The following is a 26,521-nucleotide window of genomic DNA, read 5'->3' as shown; positions in this document are numbered from 1 at the left end:
AAAATTTATAACTAAGAATTTCAATCATAAGATTAAACGGTGGAAAATAAGATTAAAAGTTACATTACAATCAGAGACTTTAAATTTGAAGATAAATTGATTGTAAACTAACTAGATAAACCAATAAAAACCTTTGTAGAGAAAAATAATAAGCTGACAGTGAAAATTATCTCTAACCGACCTATATCACTCCTGAAAATTCTGTTTATGAGTCTACTCCAAAAATTCTACATAATGCCCCCAATTTTTATTTTATTTTTATGAACTAGGTGATCATATAGAAAAGGCACAGAGTAAAATAGCCATAAACATAGTAATTAAATATAATCTAGTGCTAGATCCGGGTCATAAACATAGTAAAATTTGGTTTAATGTAATAAAATTCTGTTTAACTTCATAGAGATCGGAACAGGCATGCTCTATCAAAATAGATTTAATTTTATTGTAAAAAACGGCATGCAACTCTCCAGGTCATTTTCATCAGTCAATGCTAATATTTTATGATTTTACTAATCTTTTTATTATATAATACAGTTGTTTAATGTAAACACGTGTGTATAAATATCTTATATATAAACAAAATCATATAAAATGTATACACATATAGCCATAATCATCATTTTTTATCTATGTTTTATATATTTATTAATTTATTTATGACTAGTTTGCATAGCGATGCTATGCTATGAGAGGATAAAAAAAATTAAATGTAAAAAAAATATTCAAGTCTCGTGAGAATTGTTTTTGATATTATTATTACACATAAAAATTAAATATTTTTTAAACAATGGGTTTAACTATAATTAAATATTACACACCTGAGTTGTAAAAATGGAAGTAAATGGTACTAAATTTTGTAAATATTTGATTACCATTGTTTCTTCCAAGAGATAGAAAGTCTTCCTCACCCATCCTTTTTTTTAAAAAAAATAAAACGGTATTGTTTGGTCTTGTTGCTGTTAAAAAAAAAACTCTTAAAATATTAAATAAGTACTTACGTAAGATTTTAAAGAATTAGTTTTATATTATTATTTTATATATATATATATATATATTCAAGTATTTTATTATTAAAATTTTAATATCATATCAAATAATTATCTCTACTAAAAAAATTTAAAGAATAATTTTATATGCTAAATTAGTCATTCCATTCCATTGAAATCAACAAATTTTCATTGGCATGTTTGAATTTAAATTTTACATTTTCGAAGATGAAATATTATCTCTTCTACCTCCTATTTTTTTTTTAATCGTGGACCATCCCTCGGATCTTGATTAGAAAATACAGCATACAATCAACCTTACAAGAACACAATCAATGTTTAAACCCTCAAATCGCATAGGTTGTAAGAAATAAATAAAGTGCTTCACTGAGGGCCATGGTTTGGTCCAATAATTGATCAACAATAAATAAATGACACCTAAAATACTAATTAAGTCAGTCGGCCAGCAGGAATCAACCAGTCTCTGGAGTTAGACGTAAGCGAATATACGACATACCATTGACATCACTTCAAAAACGTCATGCATCCATCATAATTTCTTTTCTAGCTATCTGTAATTTTAATTTTAGGCTCACCTAATAAATTTTTTTAACTATTTATTATTTAGTAAGTAAAGAAAGATGGTGTGTGTGTATATATATACACAAATTAAACAACATATATTGTGATTTTTCTAAAATAATCATATTAATATGAAAGGTGTGTCTCCTTAAGATTAAAATTTAATTTCCATTAATATAGAAGCTGATTTAATATTACTTTTTTCATCGTCAAATGATATATAGAACTAATGTTTATTAATATGCTAAAATTGAAGCACAGGGATTAAAATGATATTCGTCGGTAGGTCACGCTCCATATTCACACGAAGATCTTACAAGGACGGTATCCCGTGGTGATTGATTTTCATGACGTTATCCATGATACGTCAGCATTAGGGTTGAAAGTGGCGACTATGATGATGTGGCAATGCATTTCTTCGAGAAATAGCCAAGTTGTGTTTGTATTCGTGATACCAAATTGGATTCATGATAGATTATATTAAGAAAAAGAAAAAAAGAGGTTGATGAGATGATAGAAATGGTGCTCATATTATTCTATATTTTAAAAGATGTGGAAAAAAGATATTATGTAAGTATTATGAATATAAATTTATTATATTATGAATCACACTGTAGATATAAAATATTTGCACTGTGGACAACACTGTAATATTAAGGGGCGTTATCTTTTCTGTTTTTTAATCAAAAAGTGCTATTAGGTATGGCTTGACCGCCAGATCTAATGTTGTTGGATCTGACTTATAGTGAGATCCAATAGCATTTGGGACCTAATCGCATTTAGATATGGCTCCGCAGTCAGACTCAAGGCTATTGGATCTGGCTAGACCGCCATATCGAATTTCTTTGCCCGCCAGACCCAATGCCTTTGGGTTTCACTCTGTCGCCAGACCCAAGAATCTTGGGTCGACACCCAAGGTATTGAGTCCACCATGGTTGTCAGACCCATGGTATTGGGTCTGCCAGCCAAGTCAAACTCAAGAGTCTTGCGTCTGGACTCAAGATATTGGATCCCGTAGAGATCTTTTTTTTTCAAATGTATTTTTTTTCCTATCCAAAGATCTTTTTTTTTTTCATATTTTTCAGTTAGTTGGTAACTCATTTCAAAGGTCACTATATAAATACTAGAAGAAATTTAATTTTTTTAATGTGGAATTTAAAGCCTTTTAGTATATATACTCTATGTTCATAAGAAACAAAGTTATATTTTTTCAATGTGAGATATAAACCTTTTTAGTTTAAATACTTTAATTTAGAATAATAAGATAATATCTTTTCAATGTGGGTTAAAAAACTTTTTGAAATAATTTTTTAAACTTAATTACTTACAACATGTATAGCATATATCCACATGGATTCTTTTTTAATTTTTTCATATAAAATATTAAACCTCAAATATTTTTTTCTAATTTTTCCGAATTGACCCGAGTCAACCTGGGACCTAGCCCCTTGGCCGGGTCAACCACCAGACCGAGTATGATAACTATAGTTTCCATGAAAATATAACTTTAAAGAATACAATTGAAAAGAAATAAAGTGACATGACCATTTAAAAAACTAAAAACTGAAAAATAAACAAAACCTCTTTTCTTTTATATTGTTCAGGGGTCTCTTTTAAAAAATATTGATTTTTTTGTTATATGTTTAATTTTATGGTTTTGTTTTTATCTTCTATATAGATAAACTATGTTTTTGAAAATTAAAAAAAATATTTATTTTTAGATGATATTTTTAATATGTATACCCTTACATGTTATTCTTTTTTTTATTCAATCAATTTAATGTCTTATCTTTCAAGATTCAATATCTTGATCTACATTTGTCGTTTGATTTTTCAAGTTTTGTTTTTAAGTGTCATTAATGATTTTTTATTGATTTATTAACGCATATAATTCTTAGTTTATTTGATTACATGTGTGCATAAATTTTTTGATTTGTTATATTTTATTAACTAACAAAATATGTTGAAAAAACCTGCATAAATATGTTTTTATGAAAAATAAAAATATTTGACCAGCGGCGGAGCGCGGGTCACATAGCTAGTGAGGAATTGTATGATGTAGACAATTCAGTGTTTCATTTTTAAAAAAACAAAGAAAAGTATGATTTTTTTTTCATAAAAATTATTTATAGATCTTATTATTATATGTAAGTGAGGGATGTAATTATATTTATCAAACCCAACTTAATTTAACATGTTGATTCAAGATTTGTGCTTGATTTTAATCATTATTTTAAATAATTTTTTTTAAAACAAAGATATATCCAAATCAATCCATCAATTTACAGGTAACTTACCATTTTGTGACCCAAATAATAAATCAGATCAAATTTTATAGCTCTATATATATACACGTATAATATTGAATTTTAATGATCTTAGATTTAAGTTGGTCTATGTATCAAATTTAAAATTATTGTCTACAGTATAAAACGTTTTTGCTCACCTCAAAATACTCAAAATAACAAAATTACATGACTTTAAAAGCTAGGTTTTCGAGCCAGAAATTAGAATACATAAATACATATATTAACGAAGACATAAATTAAGAAAAATTACTACAATATCCTGAGTTTGAATCTTCCAAGAAATTTGGTAGAAAGATGACTTTTTTATTTATTTTATTTCTTTTTATTTTGAGATGGTGCAAGAGTCTCTCACCTTCTACATTGATTTAAATTAACCCCTAATAACTAACAACTAACAAAACCTTTATTACTATTTTCTTCAATGTTGCCGACATATCAGTACGCACGGTTCAGTTAAATTCTTCGCCAGGCACTATCACATCGCCGACTGATGATGGAAATTGACTCCTTACCATACTATGTTGTTTACAGGCTGTTGAACAACTCTGTGGTCATGCGGGACCTCCTCCTGCCGGTGCCCGAAGCCATCCTTTCACACAAGAATCGACGACAATATCACAGCCAAGTGCCTCCCTCTTCCTGCTATCACGTTGGATTTAAATTTTTCTCGAATTTAAAAAATAATATCTAACGTTAGAAATTATTTTAGAATTTTCTTTAAACACGAGACAATGATTTAAATTTTATAAAAACCTTTACATAAATTTTTGGTTAATAATTTTAGTGAATTTTTCAAATTAATAATCGAATTATAAACTTTACTAGGTCATATTATTATTTTTATTTTATTATATAGTAAAAAATATAAAAAACTGATTTGTTGTCAATTCAATATTAAAAAATAAAATTAAATAAAAATCTTATAAAAAATAAAATTAATAAAAAAAAACAAATATTCAAAGGGCTTGTGACAACAAGGTCCAGTGCATGGCTATACATGCTTTAACTAACTAAGTTGAAATATGAAGTTGTTATAAAACAATTTAAAAAATATATTAATCTAGTTTATTATTTATATAAATAGTTAAACTAACTATAAGTTATTTTACTACAATAATAGTTTTTTTTTATAATAATTAAGGAAAATGTTAAAATAGCCATTTAGAGGATGGCGAAGTAAAAGAACGAGAAGTTATGTGTTATAAACCTGAAAATTGCTAAAAACAAAGTAAAAGTTGGAAAGAAAACGTATAAAACACCCAAGTAACCGATAATCAATGCAATGTGAGAGGAAAACACACTTTCTAGTCTGATTAAAATTTCTTCAAAATAATTTTAAAAATAATCTTAAGAGTGTAGTTTAATTGGTTAGATTCTAGGTTTGCTCGCTAAAAATCACCGGTTCGAATTTCATAAATTTTAGGACCACTAGAGATTTATATGGTCGTTAACTTCAGGACTTATGTGATTAGTTGAGGTACACGCAAGTTGATTCGGACATCCATATTAATAAAAAAAAACTTTATAAATTAGATTATACCTAACTAATTAGGCAAATAGTCCAAGCAACATCAAAAGAGAAAACAATTCCACGCTTTTCCTTGAAATGTGATCTTCGGTTGGAAAAGCAGCTCATCAAAAGTCTTCGAGACGTAACAAAAAATACCCCCACCAAGAAATGAATTTTGACAAAAAATTCAAAGCAAACTTGCACGGAAGTAATCTGGTACACACTAGTATGGACATTTATCAAATTCTGAGATTGCTTTCAATTATGGTCTCTGACAAAACTGGACAACAGGTTACGTATGAATAACTAGAAGCAGGTCCTGGGATTTATAGATGCAGCTTAATTATATAAATTGGTTTTATTTTAATGGAATAAATAATAAATGAACTAAAATATAAAAAAAACAATGAGGATAGTTTGGGGAAAAATCCTTTTTCAAAAGGAGAAAACCAATGCAATTTAATTTTTAACTAAAAAAACAAAATTAAATAAAAATAAAATAAAAAATCAACTTGAGTTAATCCGAGTTAGTATTATAATAAGCATGAACCTAGATAGTAAAAAGTAAGCCAACCTGTTATATTCGTATCTCTCCAATCATAAAATTAAAAGAATAAAACAAAAAATAAATTTTAAAAAACTACAAAGTTCATTAATTAAAAAATAATAATATAGAACAATAAAATCAAAAGAAAAACAAAAAAAAAACAAAAAATACTAACCTGAAATAACTTTTCAGGCCCATGTACCATGTCATCAAACCTTTGGTTATTGAAATAAATCAATGCTTGATCCAATTGACAACAGATATGATCGGGTTAAATGGATTCTGACTAAGTTTGTCAGCGTCATTTGCTTATCTGGTATTTTGTCGGCACCGTCCAGTTGGATCGAAGAGCGACTATAATTAGTGTTGGTAAGCCGGTCTGATCTCGTTAAATATCACTAATTCTAGAGACATTAATGCGTATATGCAAGCATAATATATGAAACGTGGCAAGCTTGTCTCTTAGCTAAGATATACTTCAAAACTCCTGGGCACGGCAGTGATGGTTACCGACTATAGCAGAAACTTTCGGTTTTGGCTAAGTTCTGATAAAAGGATGATCTCCATGGGTATTATCTTTCAAATTTACGCAGGAAGCCTTTTTTAAATTATTTAGACTTATATACAATAGAATGTATAGTTTTCAATCTAATTGCTTGATCAAGTTGAAATTTTGCTATTGTTTTCTATAGATCCAGTTATATAGGTGTAGTTTACTGTAACTAGATAAAATTTGTTTTCATGTTTGATGTTGTTTCATAATTTTCTTTATTTTATTGTTATTTTCAATCTTCTTTTCTAACTAAGTATAGAATATTTATTTAATTCAGGATTTATTAATTAGGTTGTTTTAACTTACTATTTAAAACAAATTTGATGTTATTAGCATTCAATTATTAATATTTATCGTTTTAAATTAACATTATGTTTATAGTTTAACTGGAATTCTAGACATCACTAGAAAATTGACAAGTACAAATAAAAATACTAACATAATTTTTTCGTCAGTATATAGTTGTGAACTTTATCCAGAAAATTTTTCATTCCTACAAATTTTTTCCGTTGGTATATATTGACGGAATTGCAATGAGAAAATAAAGAATAAAAAAAACCAAACAATATGATGACGTGTAATTTTTACCGACAGCGTTACAGATGGAATTAACCCAACGGTAAATTAAATCCTTAAATGTGTCGACAAAAAAATCACTCGGTATATACCGACGAAATTACGGATGGTAAAGTACGTCCTTAAATATGCTTATGAAATGATTTCTGGTTGGAGTTAAATGATATTTTGAACTCCAACGGATACACACAAGTAGTTTATTTTTGGAAAATGAATTTTAAAAAAGTGAATTATTTTTCGATGTTTGTTAGTGTAATGAAAAATAAGTTGGAAAAAACTTTCCAGTGTTTGGTTATGTCATGGAAAATGAGCTGAAAAATAACTTATTAATGTTTTATTTTCTCAAGTTTATTAAAATAATGAGGAACAAATCTTACAAATTAAAAAGTTGAATGGGGATGAAATTGAAAAAAAATATAATTTCTTAAATTATCTCAAATAAAATAAATAATAATCAAAATAATAGAAATTAAATCTAAAAAATAAAATAAAAATGAAAGATGAAGAAATTAAAATAATAATAATAAATATTTCATAAATTATTTTAAATAAAATAAGTAACAATCAAAAGAATGAGGACCAAATTTGATAGATAAAAAATTTTAATAAGAAAATGATAAGAAAAAAGCATATAACAATTATAAAAATGAGAACTAAAGTTAATATAAAAATTAAATTTTAAGACATGAAATTGAAAAATAAAAATTCAAAACAAAATATATATAGCAATCAAAAGTTTGAGGACCAAATTTGATATAATCAGTAAATTTTTCAGGAAAACACTTTCTTGGAAACAAAGCCAAATTTTTCTTTGATTGGAAAGTGTTTTTCGTTGATCAATTTTTCTAATAATAAACAAACACAAAAAAAACTTAAAATATAATTTTTTAAAAATCACTTTCTAAAAAATAAACATAACCTTGGTTACCAATTCAGTTTTCTTTTTTTTTCCTCGACAATGATCAATTTGCCAATTCAGATTAGAAAATAAGCTAGAACAAGCCATGGAGATGGCCCAGTGTACTGTGTACAAACTATGAAACATGATGTCATCGGCTCCTTCTTCGAGTGAGGGCGTTTATTTCTACACTCATGACCGTGCAGTACTTACTGTAGATGAAGCAGGAGACTTGAGCCCGTACAAAAATGCCATAAACTCATGAGAGTGAAAGGAAGAATTTTAAAACAAAAGGACAAGAATATATATATATATATATATGCCTCCGTGGGTGTATAATTACAAGAGAGAGAGAAGGGCTTATAAAATTGTGAAATAGTAAGAACATCTCATAAATAAAAAGCTAAATATTAAAAAATATTATTTTGATTTTTTTAGATTTATTTTGCACAATTTAAAGGAAGTGTTAAATAAAATACTAAAATATCTTTTCTTTTTTATAAATGCTATTCTTACATATCTCTCAAAAAAACTAAAACCAACAAAATGAAATCACTAAAAAAATAAACCAATTAAATATATCTACGTGGAAAAAAAATAACATCAAATTTATTAAAAAATAATAACACACTTGTTTATTCCACTCCAATATAATTGGCTCTTCAAATGGTTTTTTTTCCTATTAGAGTAGATATAATAATAAAAAATCATATTTATACTATTTAAAATACTATTTTATCAATTTAGCTCTTTAAAATAGTATTTTTCATGGTAAATGCTCTAATTGCATAATAGCAAAATATAGTAGAAACCAAAATAATCTCTGTGTGTGTTTTTTGTTGTTTTTTTATGTATGTTTTGTAAATGTTAAAAAAATCAAAAAGATAAAAATAAAGATAAAAAATGTTTTAATTTACATATAGTCAAATATCTTGGATATAAATAAAACCATGTTGTATTTTTCGTGAAAATGCAATAACATGTTTCTACATGTATTTTAAGATTTAATAATTGGTTTATTCAAATCTTAAGAATTTGGCTAATATTTTAAAATTTTAAATCATATTAAAAGCATGAAGCAACTTATCTTAGGTAGGGTGCGTTAGGGGTGCTAATATCTTTTCTAGCCACAACCAGTTCCTTACCCGTGAATCTCTGACAAAAATTAGTATATTCGGGTTTCTTAATAACCTTCAATTAAATATTAGGTGGCGACTCCCAAACCTAATAACAAACAACAAAGAAAATCATCATTGATGCAGCGCGAGGACGTGCGACAACCATCATCTTCACCTTCAAGCTACAGCTCCAGGTACGCCCTTCTTCTCCTGCCCAGTTTTTGCATTTCTAAATTGCTTAATAGTGCCAAGGTAATATTAATTACCTTCGCACTATACAGTGCACGCGTGAATTTGTTCACGCGCGCCTATTGCCTGGCCGACTGGATCCAGCCTAGCCCATATTGCTGGGCTGGATCCAACCAATAAATAAAAAAGGAAAAAGAAAGTGTGGGTTAGGTTTGGGTTTTAGATCCAGCCAGCCTAGTCCATATTTGGCTAAGGGTGTGTTTGGCAAAACACACCCTTATGCGTTTTCCACGTGTTTTATTTCCATTCTATTTTAATATATGGCCAAGCAAGGCTATTTTTGATATTAGAAAATTCCAAAAATATATGGGGATCGTCGTTGATTTATTTGTGGGAACTCACACTTTTTTTTTGTGTGTGTTTAATATGTTGATTTTTAGACAAAACCAGCAATGTAGTCTGCTTCAAGTAAGACGTTTAAGGAGTGATAACATCTTTTCTTTTGCATAACCAGTCTCGTACCATAAAATCTCTATTGACCAGTTAAGGTTTCTATTGACCATAATATTAAATGACGACTCTTTAAAATAGACCTTTACTTTCATAAAATAAAATGCCAGATATATGTTCTTTATGTTTTTTATTTTAACAGATGTCAATTTTAGACATAAAATTCGTTCAAATTTCTTGATTTTATTTCTTATATATATATATATATATATATATATATATATATATATATATATAATTCTAATAAATTCTCCCTCTAACATAGATTATTTCCTTAATTCAAATTTATTCAACGTAGAGAATATCCTTGATTTTCGAAATTTTCTCTCTAGCAAAGTAGAAACTTTAACAATAGTTTCAACATTCTTGAGAATTTTGTAGGCGTATTATTTGGCAAAATTTTAGATGGAATGCAAAAATTGAATCAAAACTTTTACCAAAACACGAGATCAATTCCATCTGACGCCGAGCATAGACTATAGCGCAGGCAGATGTAGGTAAAATAGGCCAAGGCCAGGATGTCAAATGATAGTTTTGAGTAGTTGACAGCAATTTGATCATGGGGATAACTTAAAATTTATTTTGCATTTCTGTTTACCACAGACATTTCCCATTTGCTTGTTGACATTTTGTGTGAAAAATATTCACAAGATCGTGCCAATTTGTGTGGTACCTTGCACAGCTAAGAGGTTTCTATTTGAAGTTTCCTTGGTGGGTGGATGGGTGGTTTCATGGAGTCAAAAACAGGCAAAACTATGCCACAACCCTTCATCTCACGAAGAGGATTCATCGCTGAAGCCTCATCTTGAAATGATGATTATCTATGAAGAATAATAATACTGTTTGGTGTATGATAATCCCATTTAAAAATGGAATAATTGCATCTTCCTAAAGAGAAAATTAATGACTTGTAATCTAACAAGGTTAGATGTACCTAGCTAGTACTTCTCGAATCTCTTCATCCTCAAAATAAATGTTATGGAGGTTGAATTGGTCAAGCAGCAAGCACATATCAGAAATAAAGACCAGCAACCAAGAATATATTTTCTAGTTTTTAGAATTGTTATGTTTAGAATTGATTCTTTTATATATATATATTTATTTATTTTTCATTCCTTATTTTTATGCATTGTAGAATCATCCTTCTTAACGTTTAAATCTTATGATTGGTGGATTAATTAGTGTAATTTGTTTATTACAAAAAGGACCTTATAGCATATATATTTAACAAACAAATGTTGCATTTTGTCACACGCATATACTGGTGAAGTGGGTATCCTTTAAAATATGTGTGAGTGCAAGAAATTAATTTTTATTTTTATTGAATATGTGGTTCAGAATAGAAGAAGAATTCAGAATTATTCAAGAAGAAGAGAAGAAAGAAGTAAAGAAAAGGAGATCCGGGAACTCAAAATCTTTTGAGAAGAAAACGACACGAATACATGTTAAATTTATTATTTTTAAAAAAATATTATTTTAAATAAATAACATGACACCAATAAATTAAAGTTTTAACTTGAGACAATTGTTTGATATTTTATTAAAATTTTATTAATTAAGTGATTATGAGTTCAAATCTTAATATTTTTATTTTAATTAATAAAAATTAAGCATTATTTTTACTTGAAGATCTTGTATTAAAAAATAATATAAAATTATTTTTAAAATCAAATCTAAAAATTTAAATTATTGAATTGAATTCATTATCCACACTTCCGAAATACGTAATCATAATGTCTTATTAATTGTGCAGTGGCCGTTATGTATGATTAAAGAGAGGGGCTAAGACTAATATGCAACTAAATTAATCAAATTATAATTAATAATCATAATAATGTTGCCTCTCATCCCTAACCTACCTTGGTCCATAAGCCATCGAATATCTAACAGCACTAAATAATTGCGAGCTTGCTGCAGGTTGAAACAATTCTACCTTCTAATCAGGGGCCAGCTTGTCAGGACAGAAAACGATGGCTGCCGACTAATTTTGGCAGGTGAGGGGATCATAATTGAGCTACACATGCCCTTACATTTCCAAAAGAAACATACTGAGTGGCACATCTAAACCACTCGTTAGGTTTTGATGAGTCCAACTCATAAAGGATCCAAGTCAATGTTGTGAGCCATAAGGATCAATAACAATATCAACATTGATCATTCATTCACATGCTTTGCATTGAAAAAATCAACACGGTCACAGACCACTCGGTTTCTTCCCAAGCCAATGAATGGCTAATTGGACCTACTGGTTAGACTTGTCAAGTCCTATTTCACCCATCTTGATTTGCTAACTCCCATTTGTTCCACCCATCTCTAAAATTAGGCACGTTTGGATAATTGTGCCTGTTTGACCTGTGTGCACCATAGAAATGTATATTCTCTAGAGTTTCTTGTAGCTTATATAGAACGAGACCTTGCTTTTTTGATTTCCAAATTCAGCCACACCTAAAAGATAGCAAAAAATATATATATCCAAGATAGATATGATGGAGCGTCCGATATGTCATCTCCAGAGCATGAATGGTGACCTGCTAACCGATATCATGTCTCGTGTAGATGGCTCAGCCCTCGCTTCGGTTGCTAGTACGACGCCTGCCCACTTGTCTTGTGTGATGAAGTTGCCAATGCTAACTCTTTGAAACTGCTTGAATGTGCTGAACTAAATCCCCGCACATCTCCTTCTGATCTACTGTCATTGATTGATGTTTATTACAAGAACAAATGTGTCCTCTCGAGGATCTCGGATGGCATACCTGAGGCTGTAGATATATTCAAACATGGACTTGTTTACAGCAGCTGGGAAATGATCGCTGACGAGCGACAGAAATGGTTTCTAAATTATCCCTTTAAACTTGAATTGATGGACATTAAAGACGATGACGATGACGATGACGAAGCATTAGCTTCTCCTATATCATCACTCAATGAGGCTGGAAAATCAAGAGAAAATCTTTGCAAGAAGCTGATAGAGGATCTCAGGTTGAGTTGGATACTAGTGGACAAGAAGACAGGCAAAGCTGTTAACCTCTCAAGCTGGAAGCCATTATCAGTACAGAAGAATTGGCCATATCATGCTACTTATGTGATGCAATTCGGGTGCGTTCTACCCGTGGAAGAAAGTTTGCTTCCTCAGAAGCTGGCCAGATTCATAGTAACAACTAGATTCAAGATTACAGAAAGAGAGGAGTGCTTCGAATGGAGGGAAATCAGCATGAGAATTGAGAACATAGAAGGTGCCCATGTCAATGGAAGGAGTAGTCTGATGATTCTGAATAAGGCTCTTTACAGCCAGCGCAGTACAAATCAGTTTAAAGTGGAAGAGGGATTAAGGAAGTATGAGAAACAGAAGAGAGAAATGATGAGGAGAAGGGAATCCAGGGAAGCTTTGGCTGACAGATTATTTACATTCATCGAGATCACTGTTTTTGTAATTTTATACGTTGCTCTTAGGTAGCAAGTTTAGCACTCTCATATCAAGGGGAGGTGTACACTGGAGAAGGTGTACATTCTCTCAGAATATTAGAAGATTCTGCACCGCACACTACTAACATGGTTAATTGCCCAAGTATGAGCTGAAATTATACTCGATAAACTATCCATTTTAATCTGGAACGTTGGACCTTAAAGATAACAGCGATAATGATAAGAGCTTGACTTCATTGTTAGCGTTCAATGAAGCTGGAAAACCATGAGATCATAGCAAGAAGCTCATAAAAAATCTCAGGCTGAGTTAGATACGGGTTAACAAGCTTGAAAACATTCTCAGTACAGATGAGGAGGCCTTGCAACTTAAAAGCATGCTAATTATGTGATGTATATTGGCTGCGTTATACCAGTGGAAGAAACTTTGCATCATGTTAATGGCGCCATGGAGGGAGTAGCTTGAGAATTCTGAACAGATTAAGCCCCTAAACAGCGAATCCAGTACAAATCAATTTAGAGATGGAAAAAGGGTTTCCAACTTTTCAAAAGTACAAGAAAAGACAGATGAATTGATCAGGAGAAGGGATTTCAGGTAAATATTGGCTGATAGAATCTATACATTCATTGAGATCGCAGTACCTATGTAATCCTTTACTATGCTCTTGCTATTTTAGCATTCTCATATTGCAAGGGCATGTAAATCCCATCGTTATACGCCACAATGCTAATTAATTGCCCAAAAATTGGCTGAAATTCAACTGAATAAATCTTTTACAGATCAATGTTAAGAAAATATATGTTCCCATGATAAATGCTAAAAATGGGATAAAATATAAAACACAATCTCTGCTCTCGCTCAAGAGTTCCCATGATAGCTTGCAGGACATCTTCGGGGGAAACTTTCTTAAAGTTCAGCGTGGTGCATTGAAAAGAGCTTTACTGATGATGCCAGTAGCCTCAATGTAGCGTTCCACACACCTGGAGATGCAGCTACTTTCGCTCCCACTCAGGCTTGACCCTGGTTTTGTGATACACTTGGCAAAGCATTTGTCCCTCACAGTCTGCATTGAAATGGAATTACAAGTAATGTCGACAATTGCACACAAATGCCAGTGAAGCTATTGCATAGTACAAGACATTGAGTCCCATTTCTCAAACAGGAATTCAAGAAAGCACTGACAAATGCTTCTAAGAAATGTATCACTAAAGTAAACTTTGTGATGCCACCAAGTCCAAAAAATCTGATTACAAGTACCAGCCACTAAAGTGATTCTTCAAAACATGAGTCAAAGAGAGGACACCAGAGAGATTTTTCAAACAGGAATAAATTAGCTCTAATATCCTCCCTAGCACCTGACAGATTTTTCAAAACATGAGAGTCAAAGAGAGGACACCAGAGCTGCTAAAGACCCCAAACTGAGCGGTTTTTGAGAGATCAAGTGAAAGTGCGACTCATATATGTAGATACCTCAACCAGTATCCTAAGAGAACACGCTTTACTAAGATACAAATTTGTACATGAACACAGGTGTTTATATGTTTCCTTCTGCCACAAAAAATACCAGGAAAGTAAAGCCTGTGCATGACTTTGTAACGAGATGAACTTGAAATTCAGTACTAATATCAGGGTATATGTGTTTATAACCTCCACTTGAATGCCAATTACAAATAAATAAAGTAGCCAGGGTAAAACCTCTTCTTAGAAATTTGAAGTTACACAAACAGCTGTTAGACTTAAACCGATGAAACTGCAAGTTCACCTTCATCATTTCATTTTAGGAACAAGACTACCATCTGAAATTCTAATTTGATGATCAGAAGATAATTTCTAATTCCCGATTCCTTCACATAGAATTGCACGCAACTAGGCTTCTTAGCAATGAGAAAATCCAACCTAAGTGGTGCATGAAATATCATTAACACACAAAAAGTACTTCTTGATCCTTTAGAAGAAAAAAAGATTTATCTTCACAAAAGCTCCACATACGAACACAAAAAAGGTACATTTATATACAAGTAACATCTCCGACTCTTAAACAGATAACAACCTAGCAGATTTGTATACAAGATTACCTCCAACACTTCAACCAAAAACAACCAAGCAGAAGTAATTACTTAACGTAAACCATCAAGCTTAGATGTTGCAAACTCTTTTACCACCCAATGACGGCAGAGAATCAACATTTTACCTAAGTCCTCTCCCTAAACAGATGAGATAAACACCAAATTACATGAATTGGAAAGCTCATCATTATTACAAGTACGGAATAATACTCCCCCGCCCTTGCATTGTATTCCCCTAAAATTGGAAACTTAAAGCGCAACTCTCACATTAGAATCAAAATAAATATAAAACCCAGATAAAAAAAATTCAATCTTTGAACTAAAAATCACCTATAACTCATCTTTGACGACTAAAACAATATCATCTTTAGTCATTCTTTAAGCTAAAAACACCCAAAACCAAACAATTTCTCCACTAAAGCACCAAAGATGGTAAAAAAACAAAGATTTATGCATTAGAAGCAAATAAAAAGAGAGAAAGAGAGTGATTAATAAAGAAAAAGGTGAACCTCAAGGAACTCCTGGGCATAAGCTTGTGCAAGTTGATTCTTTAACTGGTCCTTAAAATCTTCTGCTGACATTTGAGGTGACCCAGATCCCATACTTGAATGTGAAGAAAATGAATCCATTACTTCTTTCTTGCTCTTCTCTCTGTTTTCCTGTTGGCTCTGTGACTCTGTTTCAGTGCTTAAGGAGAAGAGGGGGGCAAGATTTCGATTTAAACCCTAGAGAGGGCTGTGATCCTTCTGTTTTCAGTTTAAGAAAATCCTTAAACCCTTGTTGGCCCAATTGACGTTGTCCTGAGCCAGCCTAGTTACAAAAAAATTGTTGCAGCCCAAAGCATCACAGCAACTTTGTCAACAGAATTTCTTTAAAAACATCATTCATGGGTGAATCTCCCACCAGTTAATGGATCCCATAAATCTAAATTTCTTGAAAGTAAAATTAACATTAATTATGATTTGTTTATGGTGGTTCAAATAGTTTTCACAAATGGTTTGAGTAAGGATTAAATCTTGGTTCATAAGCAAACAGGTTATCCTTAAGTCAATTCTTTTTTGTTAGTATGGTCCTATATATTAATAATATTGTAAAGTTATATTTGGTTTTCTCGTTACAGAGGAATGCAATTTTTTCTTTTATTTTTTATGGATGTTGTTTTTATTTTTATTTGGGATTCAATTTACTTATACCTATTTGAATTTTTATCTTTTAAATTTATTTATATTATATTATATATTTTAAATAATTACACCAGATAAACTTAATTTAAAGATACCCTTGAACATATTCAAAATACCATAAATTATAATTATCTTATTTACTACTAGTCATCTTATTGAAAAGAAGAAAAAAACACTAATAATGCACAATATATTACTCATCAAATATGATAATTTTAAATTCACTATCTTCGTAGGCCTTCACATTGGCAATGGGCCTTGAAACCCATGATGGAATTCTTTTTTTATTTAATAAATTTTAATAAAAAAATAAATTACACAGCAAACCCAAACAACATCTTAAAAATAAAAGCCACCCCACATTCTTTGTGATTTGGGTTGTAATTAGACCCAAAGACAAGCCTCAACGAAAAGCCATAGTTGATTTTGGTCTTGGTCCTTGAACCATTTTTGGGTCCATGCAAAACAAGCATACACGACCCCCTTTGTTTTGATGATGATCCACTTCCGAGGCAAGGTGGAAGATCAAAATACATAAATCAAACTGGTCCACGCTATGTGGGGGGGATGAAGTTTTCTTTTCAACATAAAAAAAAAGAGGTGAATCAAAACGTTTATACATATATTTAATAAAATAAATTGGTAATTATATGTCTCAATAAATAATAATAAATAAATTGATAATTATAAAAAGTTGAGATAAAAATGTTACTTTTTAGGGGAAAAAATCTTGAATATTTATTTCAATTTGAAATTAGATCTTTAAAATTTTAAATGTTTTAAATCAATAAAATTAAATTTTATCCTGCCATTTTAAGAGTTAATTCAATGTTGAAACTTATTTTTAACATTGTGAGAGCTTCATATAAAGCCAACCACAACAAAACATTAAACTTAATCTCAAGTCAACTTAATATGAAAGAATTAAATTGAGAATAAAAAAAAGTCATCAAGTGACAGAAAATTTTTTTTAAAAAAAAAAAACAATACGGGTAACTATTGTAACTTATCGTAAATTGTGTCTTTTTTCTATGATACATTTTTATTATTTTTTTTCATATTTCTTTCATCTCATATTACCTCGTATGTTTATAATTCCAAATATCATTTCTTAATTTATCAAGCATTACTTTTAAGAAAAATCAAACTGTAATTGTTAAATAAAAAGCAAAAGGGCTCAATATGGATTTAAAAGAGAAAAAAGACTTTATATAAAAAAAAAGATAAGAATGAAAACCAAAAAGCTTGGGACGGTTAACTGTTTATAATTCAAATACCATTTCATAGTTTATATAACATTAATTTTATGAAATCGAAATATAATTATTAAATGGAAAGGAAAAGAACTCAATAAAAAAAAGAACAAAAGATGTAAATGAATTATAAAGAATCCAATAAAAAAAAAGAAAAATATGTGAATGAAAAAAAAAGGAAGAAGATTTGAGAATACTATTCATGTTAACAATGCTATCTTTTAATGTTTTGTTAATTGTTAATGTTAAACAAAGTTTTTGAAAGAAAAACAAAGTTTTCAATGTTCATAATTAAATTACCATGCATTTTATGATTTATAAAACATCAATTTTATAAAATAAACAATAGTTGTTAAATGGAAACCAAAACAACTCAATAAAAAAATAAAAAATAAAAAGAAAGTAAAATGTAAATGAAAAAAAAAAGAAGATTTGAGTATACTAGATCATGTTAAGAATGCTACCTTTTAATGTTTAGTTAATCGTTAATGTTAAACGGAGGCACAAGAAGCATATAGAGTGGAGAGCTCGTGGATTGATGTTGCTAGCCAGGGTGCAAAACTGCACACAAATCATGGTATCAAAACAGATGAAAACAACTTGCTGCTTTTGCATTGAGCCCCCAAATTAAAATCCCCCACTTGCTTAAAATTATAGCCCACAGCTTGGTGTCTTCACACATGCATTGAACTGGATTTAGTTGCCTTGCTTAGTGCAACTTGCAGCTAGCTAGCTGTGAAATTTCCATTTTTCAATACTAGCATAGATAATTTGCTACCAAAACCTTACCAATAATTGATCTCAACTTTGAAATAAAAATAGATTATATTGCATACAATAATAATAAAAAACATTACTATATTTTAAACGAACATTCAATCTCTTACCTTCAACCCATACGCAGGTGCGCGCACGCACACAATTAAAAATATTTTGAAACATAAAACAAGATAGCCGTCAACTGTCAATTGGAGGGTAGAGCATTCGAGCTTGGTGGTCCAGTTGAGTTAAGGAGTGGTCCTAAACCTATGATCTCAACAATTAAGGCCATACCTCATTGAACTTCGGTTTCTTTTGTTTGTTTGTTAGATTTTTTTCTGTAATCATGTTCTAGATCCTAATATCTTCCATGATCACCGTGCATTGAACTAGCCATTATTATAACTAAGTACACAAAATTTCCCATTTTGGATGAACACAAGTAGACAAGATTAAAATTAACGAAACTCATTAGTAGAAAAAGCTATCCAGGAAAATCAAGCTAGCTCTCAAACTTGAAAACCTGTGTTCCTCTGTGATTGTGTGACATACTTCTGTCATGAAATCAGAGAGGCCGTAGCGAGAGGTCCCCCTCAAACTTGATGTACACGGCAGGCACTTCCAAATCCACCGGTGAAAGCTGAAGCAAACTGATGGAATCCTTTTATCACCAACAGATCTTGCTAATGAATTACTTTCACAAGAACAGCGAAACCCTATCGTCCTAAAGAGTTGGGAGGGGAGGGGAAGATGAGGAAGAAAAAGGAAAACATGCAACAGCTTCATATATATGTCTGGTAATGGATAAGTGATGAGTACGTTAATTCTTCTAACAGGTTAGAAATTAGTGGATACTCTTCCCCCACATCAGTGGATGCTCTTCCCCCATCCTTCTGCACATTGCTTGATTTATCATTTTTGGATGATAGCTAGCCAGCTAGCTAGCTAGTTTTCTGTGCATGGTACGTACACAAATTGTGAACAATTTTTCTTTTCTTTTTTCAATCCTTTAATTTAATTATTGCTTTGTTAGCTCTATTTTTATAGGCATTGATCAGTTTCCAACAACAATTAATCATCTTCTGGGACATATTTCATTCTAATTGATTTGTTTCAAAGATTGCTTCTATGACCATAAACTTATGCAAGCTTTCATTTTTCTTGAAAACGGTACGGGGGCATACATAGACTTAGATCCTTCATAATCACTATTCAAAGAATATTTAATTCTTCTATTCATGTACAATTTAAAAATTAATAAGAAGCCAATAATTTTTAAGTTGGATTGCATTTATATGATTATCTTTGCCATGGAAGTACTTCAGCTTCCCTGGAGGATTTATTAAACTATTCTCCTCTACCTAAGGTGGGAATCCCATTAATGATCATGCCTTTTTCAATGACTATATATTTCCCTTTACCAAATAACTTTTGGCTTTGGATTTCAAAATCATATAACTTGAATGATGCTCTATTATAAGACTTGTATACCCTAATAACCATGCATCTTGAGAGATTATCAGAATTAATTAACGATCCATAGATAATTAATTAGTGGGGTAGCAGGATTTTATGAAGTATGCCTGCCTAATATATGATTCACTTTTACAAACTCAAAACAAGGACTGCTTTATGGTAAACAACAATATATTGAGATGGGCTAGAGGGTACTAATTAAATAGCTGAATTTGTTAGGTTGCTCAATATTCGTAGTCAATCTTTGTTAGGCTACATGTACTCACATTGTATTGTTGTATTGAGATTCATAGTGAGTATATATAAGTTAAACAAACCCTTCATCTTTTTTTATTGAATTTCATTAAAAAAAAGTTGAATTTTTGATACCAAACATATCCGAATCTTTTTTTTAATTTCTTAACACACTACTAGTACTTAAATGTTTTCAATTTGAAATTAACTGTGTTTTTTAACCAATCATCTTGTAATTCAACCGATATCTATATTCCTTTATGCTAAAAAAAATTAGGGTTTAAGTTTTTTCCATATAAAAAGACAAGTAAAGAAAAGAAAAGAGCATGTGTTTGGAGACTAGCTACACCGACCCTATTCACCCACGTAAGTTAAGATGTTAGCCAGGGAGGGAGAGTATTTAATGTCCAATTTGTGGAGATAAATAATAGAAGACAATATATATCCTAACATAATTTTGAAAGGTGTGTGTGTCAAGTGTCAACGAGTCACCATTAATTTGTTACCAAATAGTTGTCCTAATCCTTGCAATTCATCATCATCTACGTGGAAAAGGCTGCTGTCTATTTCACTATTGCTTATTGCTATTTGCTACTGTCTTCACGTACCCCACTTTACCCCCACCAAAATTGTGAGCCCGCGTGCTCCTCCTGTGTTCATCAGATAGTGATATGTTGTCCCAGAGAAGTAGAAGAAGAAGAAGAAAATTGTGCCAAGACTTGCAAGTCTGTGGGTTTTAATTTGCACATAAATAATTTTACTTTAGTACACAAGACTAAATTAATTTGTTTCGCGTGCCCCTCATATTTATTATCAAAATGGTTTAATACCACCCTGATTCAATTTGTGGTTGGTTTATTGATTTTTTTTTTAGAAAAAGAAAAAAAAAACTATTTTGATTTTTGACACACGAAGCTAGCTAGTCCTTGGCAGCTGGATGTGAGAATAGGCCGTAAAGACAAAAGAATATCAGCTTTGAAGTAGATAATACGATACGTTATGATGAAGAAATGAAAAGAAAACCAATTTGGCTTGTCAACATTCAGATGGCACGAGGTTAGTTTATTTCGACTCCACAATTTTGTGGACAAAAGACAAATCTTGAGTTAAGACTTCATGCATTAACATCAATTATTGAATTTTAGTCCCTGGAGTTATTGAATTTTAGTCCCTGGAGTAGCACTGAAGGACAAGGCCGATCCCTTTCGCGCGCGTTCTTCATGGTCATAACATGGCATAAGAACCCAACCACCCAATCAATAAGGTTCAATGACAAGGTATATTTTAATTAAGGAGCATTCTCCACATGATGCATTGGACTCTGTCAATAATTTGAATTTGATAAATTTCTTCAACATGACAATTGACAGTACGTATCTCCACATGTGTGGCCTAATTTCCTCATTATTTTTTGTATAATTAATTTTATTGTATTACTAAGTTCTGAGAGATTTTGAACGAGTTCAACACACAGTCTATTAGAAGATGAATGCTAGATATAGAGTTTTAAATCTTATATCAAGGATTAATTCCAAATCTCTTAGGTAGTTCGATCACACCCAGCTTGTAGCCCATTTTTTAATTAATTTCTCATGGCTCGAATCAATCCACCCCCACTGTTGAAATCCACCGCACCAACCATTTAATCAAACAGTTTTAGTTTAGATAAATTCATTTACTCAATCACTATAATAATAATAATATTTTTTTAAAATATCTTTCATAAATAATAACTCTGCATGCGGCCCAAAAGCAGCAACTTGAGTTTGATTTAATATCCCAACAAAAAAAACGTGAAAAAAAACCCTTTTCAAAGTCGCACCAAATAAGTTCTTGTCTACAATCTCAGGTGATACTTCGAGGAAGTTGGAATATTTAATCAACAATACATTTATCTATATCTTAATCACAAATTAAGGGAACAAACAATAAGTAAGACGGAGAATTCCAGGGGCCTGCATTAGCTCAAAATGTGGTGTGTTTTTTTGAGATACGAGAGAGATGGATGACAAGTTGGGGCTGATTTCGAATTAGGTGCAAGGCAAATGGCCTTATTAAATCAAGTCAAAAGAATCACTAATAACCATCATTAACTAAGCATTAATTATTAGTTAATCATAGCAAGTGATAATTACTTTGTTGATTAGATGAATAAACTCAAACGTCACCCTATTTGGGGAGATGACGAAAGTTGCTAAACGTATTAGTGAAGAATAGCTAGTGTACCATGCATTCACTAGAAAAGGCTGGTCCATTATATTGAATTCAAGTGGGAGAGGGAGTGACCTAAAAGACAGACATGTTAGCACTACAAGATTCATTTTCTAATTAATTAGTTTATCTCTCTCTCTCTCTCTCGCATTTAACATCATTATTGAAAATAAAAAGATGGGGATCCAACTTTTAAAGTGAGTTCATGGTACATTCCTTGAGTTTGCTATAGGTGAGTTTGTTTGTTTATTTATTAATATAGAATAATATTCTATTTAACTAGCTTCACTTTAATTTGGTGCTATTCCATATGACTTGAAATTAAATTTCACTAATACTTCTAATGATGATAGTAATTAACCAAGAGATACGATTATCATATTGGTTTATTCATATTGTAATAAAAATAAACTTAGATTTTACATCTTCATGTTTAATTATTGTTATTCGTGGAGATATCTTAAAATATATATTTATATTCACATCTAAAATGGTAAATTTTCTCATTTTACATGTACATGTTTTTAATTATTGTTGTTTATGGAGATATCTTCAAATACATTTCTATATTAACATATAAAATGATAATTTTTCTCTATTAAATATGATGGAAATATGATGGAGCACAAAAAAAATATACCAAATTAAAACCAAATATTGATCATTCAAAACAGCTAGGACACCCTCTATTTCTTAATTTCTCTATTCCCGAGATGTCATTATTGCAACACCAGGTTGTACACAAGATTTTTGGTATAGCAATCACCATAACCAATGGCGATCGACCTCTCCACTAATTTTACCGCTCCTGCATTTCATGAGGTACTTGCAACTTCACACACCGAATGCTTGTAATGCCATTCTCTGCGCTCTATAAGGTGAGCACTAACCTCTTCATCAATAAATGCAAGCCAATTCAAGACATTTAGGTTCATAACAAATTCAAGTGACAAAAGATCATTCATAAACACAACATAAATTTCTCTTACGTTCTCTTATTATTTTCTATTTTCTGTCCATTAATTAGTTCTTTTCGTATGTTTACATTTGTCCTCTATTAGGCATGAGACTTGTTTTGTAAGAAATACCGAGTCCAAATAGAAAAGCTTGCATTTAAGCTCATTGACCACTTACCATAACGCAGTCATCAAAAGCTCATAATTGTTTGAAAAGTTTTCATGATTTCCCACTACTAGAAAATTGAAAAACAACAACGAAAATGTTGTTGACCTTTAGGTCAAATATTTATGTTTCTATATATTTTGATGATAAAAATAAAATGAAAAATGGATTAATAATATGTCTTGTTGAGAATTGATTTCAAACAAATTTATTTAAAGAACATATCAACAAGCATGGTGAATTTCATGAAAAAATCAATCAAGCAATCCAAGAAGGAAGTGAAGTGAAGACTTAGATTAAGTATTCATTTTAAGTGCTTAATGTAAATCTTTATATCCTACTTGATAGCACAATTAAATTAAACTCACACACTTCACTAAACATACATTTAAAGGCAATAAATCATATGATAAAATAAACTATAATTCTATATGAGCCAAACGACTGTTTAGTGTGACTAAATAAACCATTTGATCACTTATTCATCAATGATGAACATTTGAGATTTCTGCAGGAACTAGTCAATCAATTGGCTCAACCAATATGAACCACTCGACCGTTAAAGTCGTCAATGGGATTATAAAAGCCATAAACATCTAGTTTTTCTTTAAAACACACACACACACACAGCTCGTCTAATTGTAAAATTAAAAAGAGAATCCAAACATATACTATATACAAGCTATTCTAAGAGTAAAACAACTTTAAAATCATCAATAATTGATTATACTCTAATTTTTTCTATTAAAACCTTCATATTCTAGTACAAAAGTAATTAATAGAGATGATGACCCTAGAGTTAGATTCCCACCTTGGATTCTTATATCCAAAGGAATCATTGGCCTAAAAGGGTGTTAATTCTAGCATTTTGCTAGACTCACAGGCACTTGGGTTCGGCGTATAGCCAAGCCCAATGAGGTTGGGTCTTAACATCTTGTCAGGCCCATAAGTGTTTGGGCTTGGTGCATAGCCAAGTCCAAAGGGGTTGGGTATGACATCTTGTCATATCTACATGTGTTTGGGTTTGGCATATAGCCAAGCTCAATAGAGGTTAGATTTGGCATCTTGCTAGATTCGTAGGTGTTTAGGTCTGATGCGTTGCCAAGCCTAAAAGGGATTGGTTCTAGTATCTTGCCGGACTCAAAGGCGCTTGGGCTTAGTGCACAACTGCGTCTATAAGGGTTGATGCCAGACCCACTAGCGTTTGAGCTTAGTGCATAGTTGAGCCTAGAGGAAGTGGGCATGACATCTTGCCATACCCTTTTGTTATAGGTCAGCCTTTGCTAAGCTTCTACAATGGATCTTTTTTCTTTTGGTCCATTCTAGTTATAGGCTTTATGAGAAAAAAAGGTTTTCAATATGAAATACATCGATCCATCAATGCCTATATTCAAATTTAAGAAGACATTTAAGCTTGCTCGGATGCAAAGTGGGCTTGCGAGGAAGAGATTAATCCTCCTAAAGATATGAGTTGTAAATTACGTACTTAAAGATTTAATTTAAGGTTATAAAATATAGTCCCAAAATGCATACCTTTTTGCTATGGGTCAGCCTTTGTTGAGCTTCTATAATGGATCTTTTTTCTTTTGGTCCATTCTAGTTATAAGCTTTATGAGAAAAAGGGTTTTCAATATGAAACACGTCGATCCATCAATACCTATATTCAAATGTAAGAAGACATTTAAGCCTGCTCGGATGCAAAGTGGGCTTGTGAGGAAGAGATTAATCATATTAAAGAAATGGGTTATAGATTACGTACTTAAAGATTTAATTTAAGTGCATAAAATGTAGTCCCAAAATGCTTTGATAAATATATTAAAAAAATCTATACTACCAAAAATATTATTTTACTTTGCAAATATGTTTGTTGATTTAATTAATTGAACTTATGACAATAACTAATTAATTACTTTGAAAAATATAATCACAATAATTTATAAGTATCCAACAAGTAATAGTCAATTAAAAGATCTATTATTTAACATATCAATAGTTATATGGATGTAAAATGTATAATAAATTTCTATCGAATGTATTATTACTTTTTTTTTAATATATATTGATAATGCTCCATAATCTAGTATGCCGGGAAACTTGAGTTTTTTAGTGTTTGGATGATGGATGATCACATGTTCGTGTTACTATTCTATTCTCCATAAATGAGGGTGTAGAGGGTCGCACTATCAGAAAATTAACAAATACAAACGAAAATACTAACAGAATATTTTCATCAGTAAATTACAGTGAAAATATTCTCTTGGTATATACCGAGAGAATTATAGTGGGGAAAGAAGGAATTAAAACAAAGCAAAAAAGTACGATGACATGTCATTTACACCGATGATATTAATATTGTCGGTAAGATCCGTCTATAAACTCGTTCGTAAACTATTCACTTTTCCCTGACACTGTTTATCATGTCAATTACAAAAGGAATCACTAACGGATTAATTCCGTTTGTATTTTTCAAAGAGTTCTAGAACTATTCACTTTTTAATTACACTATTAATTATTGTTCTTTACAGACAAAATCACAAACGAATTTAAAAGTCATTAGTCTTATTTTGCAGGTTTTTGAAAAAATTTTATGAAATTGAAAATTTAAATTAAATATTACAGACAAAATCATCGACGGATTAAAAAGTTGTTGGTGATATTTGGCATTTTCTGAAATTTTTTTATTCAATTGAAAAGTTAAATTAAATATTACAGACGAAATCACCAATGAAATTGTTAAAAATATTAATATTTAATTCTATGTTTGTAAGACCAACGATAAAATGCCACAATAAAAAGACTAGAATCTATTATTTCACAACAGACTGACCTCTTATTATTATTATTATTATTATTATTATTATTATTATTATTATGTAAAAAACACCAACATCCCTTTCGTTTTTTTCTCTTATCTTCTCTCCTCAACTCCTTTTCTCCTTCATGCTCAGGTATCTCTTCTCCTCTTCTTCTCTTTTCTCTTCTTAATATTTTTTAATTAACATACTATATGAACTTGT

At 30.7% G+C, this 26,521-nt stretch overlaps 2 protein-coding genes across 2 annotated transcripts; one reads left to right on the top strand and one right to left on the bottom strand.

Moving 5' to 3' along the window:
• The first annotated feature begins 2,353 nt into the window (after positions 1 to 2,353).
• LOC133671603 (probable F-box protein At2g36090) lies at positions 2,354 to 13,232 on the top strand. The gene is made up of 2 exons (XM_062092402.1): positions 2,354 to 2,485; positions 12,363 to 13,232. The coding sequence occupies exons 1-2, from the start codon at positions 2,354 to 2,356 to the stop codon at positions 13,230 to 13,232; spliced, it is 1,002 nt and encodes a 333-aa protein (XP_061948386.1).
• A 538-nt stretch (positions 13,233 to 13,770) lies between these two features.
• On the bottom strand, positions 13,771 to 16,108 carry LOC133694244 (mitochondrial import inner membrane translocase subunit Tim13-like). Its single transcript, XM_062115734.1, has 2 exons — positions 15,775 to 16,108; positions 13,771 to 14,262 (listed from the first exon to the last, which is right to left on the bottom strand). Exons 1-2 carry the CDS (start codon positions 15,892 to 15,894, stop codon positions 14,113 to 14,115), a joined length of 270 nt encoding a protein of 89 aa, XP_061971718.1. The 5' UTR covers positions 15,895 to 16,108; the 3' UTR covers positions 13,771 to 14,112.
• Positions 16,109 to 26,521: the final 10,413 nt, after the last annotated feature.

This window comes from Populus nigra, chromosome 1 (genome assembly GCF_951802175.1).
Source record: "Populus nigra chromosome 1, ddPopNigr1.1, whole genome shotgun sequence".
Classification (NCBI taxonomy): Eukaryota; Viridiplantae; Streptophyta; class Magnoliopsida; order Malpighiales; family Salicaceae; genus Populus; species Populus nigra.
The sequence above is the reverse complement of the archived record's forward strand: the minus strand, read 5'-3'. Positions and strand labels throughout refer to the sequence as shown.

Coding starts and splice junctions, on each gene's coding strand:
- LOC133694244 (XM_062115734.1), bottom strand. CDS start 15,894: ATGGATTCATTTTCTTCACATTCAAGTATGGGATCTGGGTCACCTCAA. Junction 14,263..15,774: donor ATGCCCAGGAGTTCCTTGAG/GTTCACCTTTTT, acceptor ATTTCAATGCAG/ACTGTGAGGGACAAATGCTT.
- LOC133671603 (XM_062092402.1), top strand. CDS start 2,354: ATGGCTCCGCAGTCAGACTCAAGGCTATTGGATCTGGCTAGACCGCCA. Junction 2,486..12,362: donor ATCTTGGGTCGACACCCAAG/GTATTGAGTCCA, acceptor TTCGGTTGCTAG/TACGACGCCTGCCCACTTGT.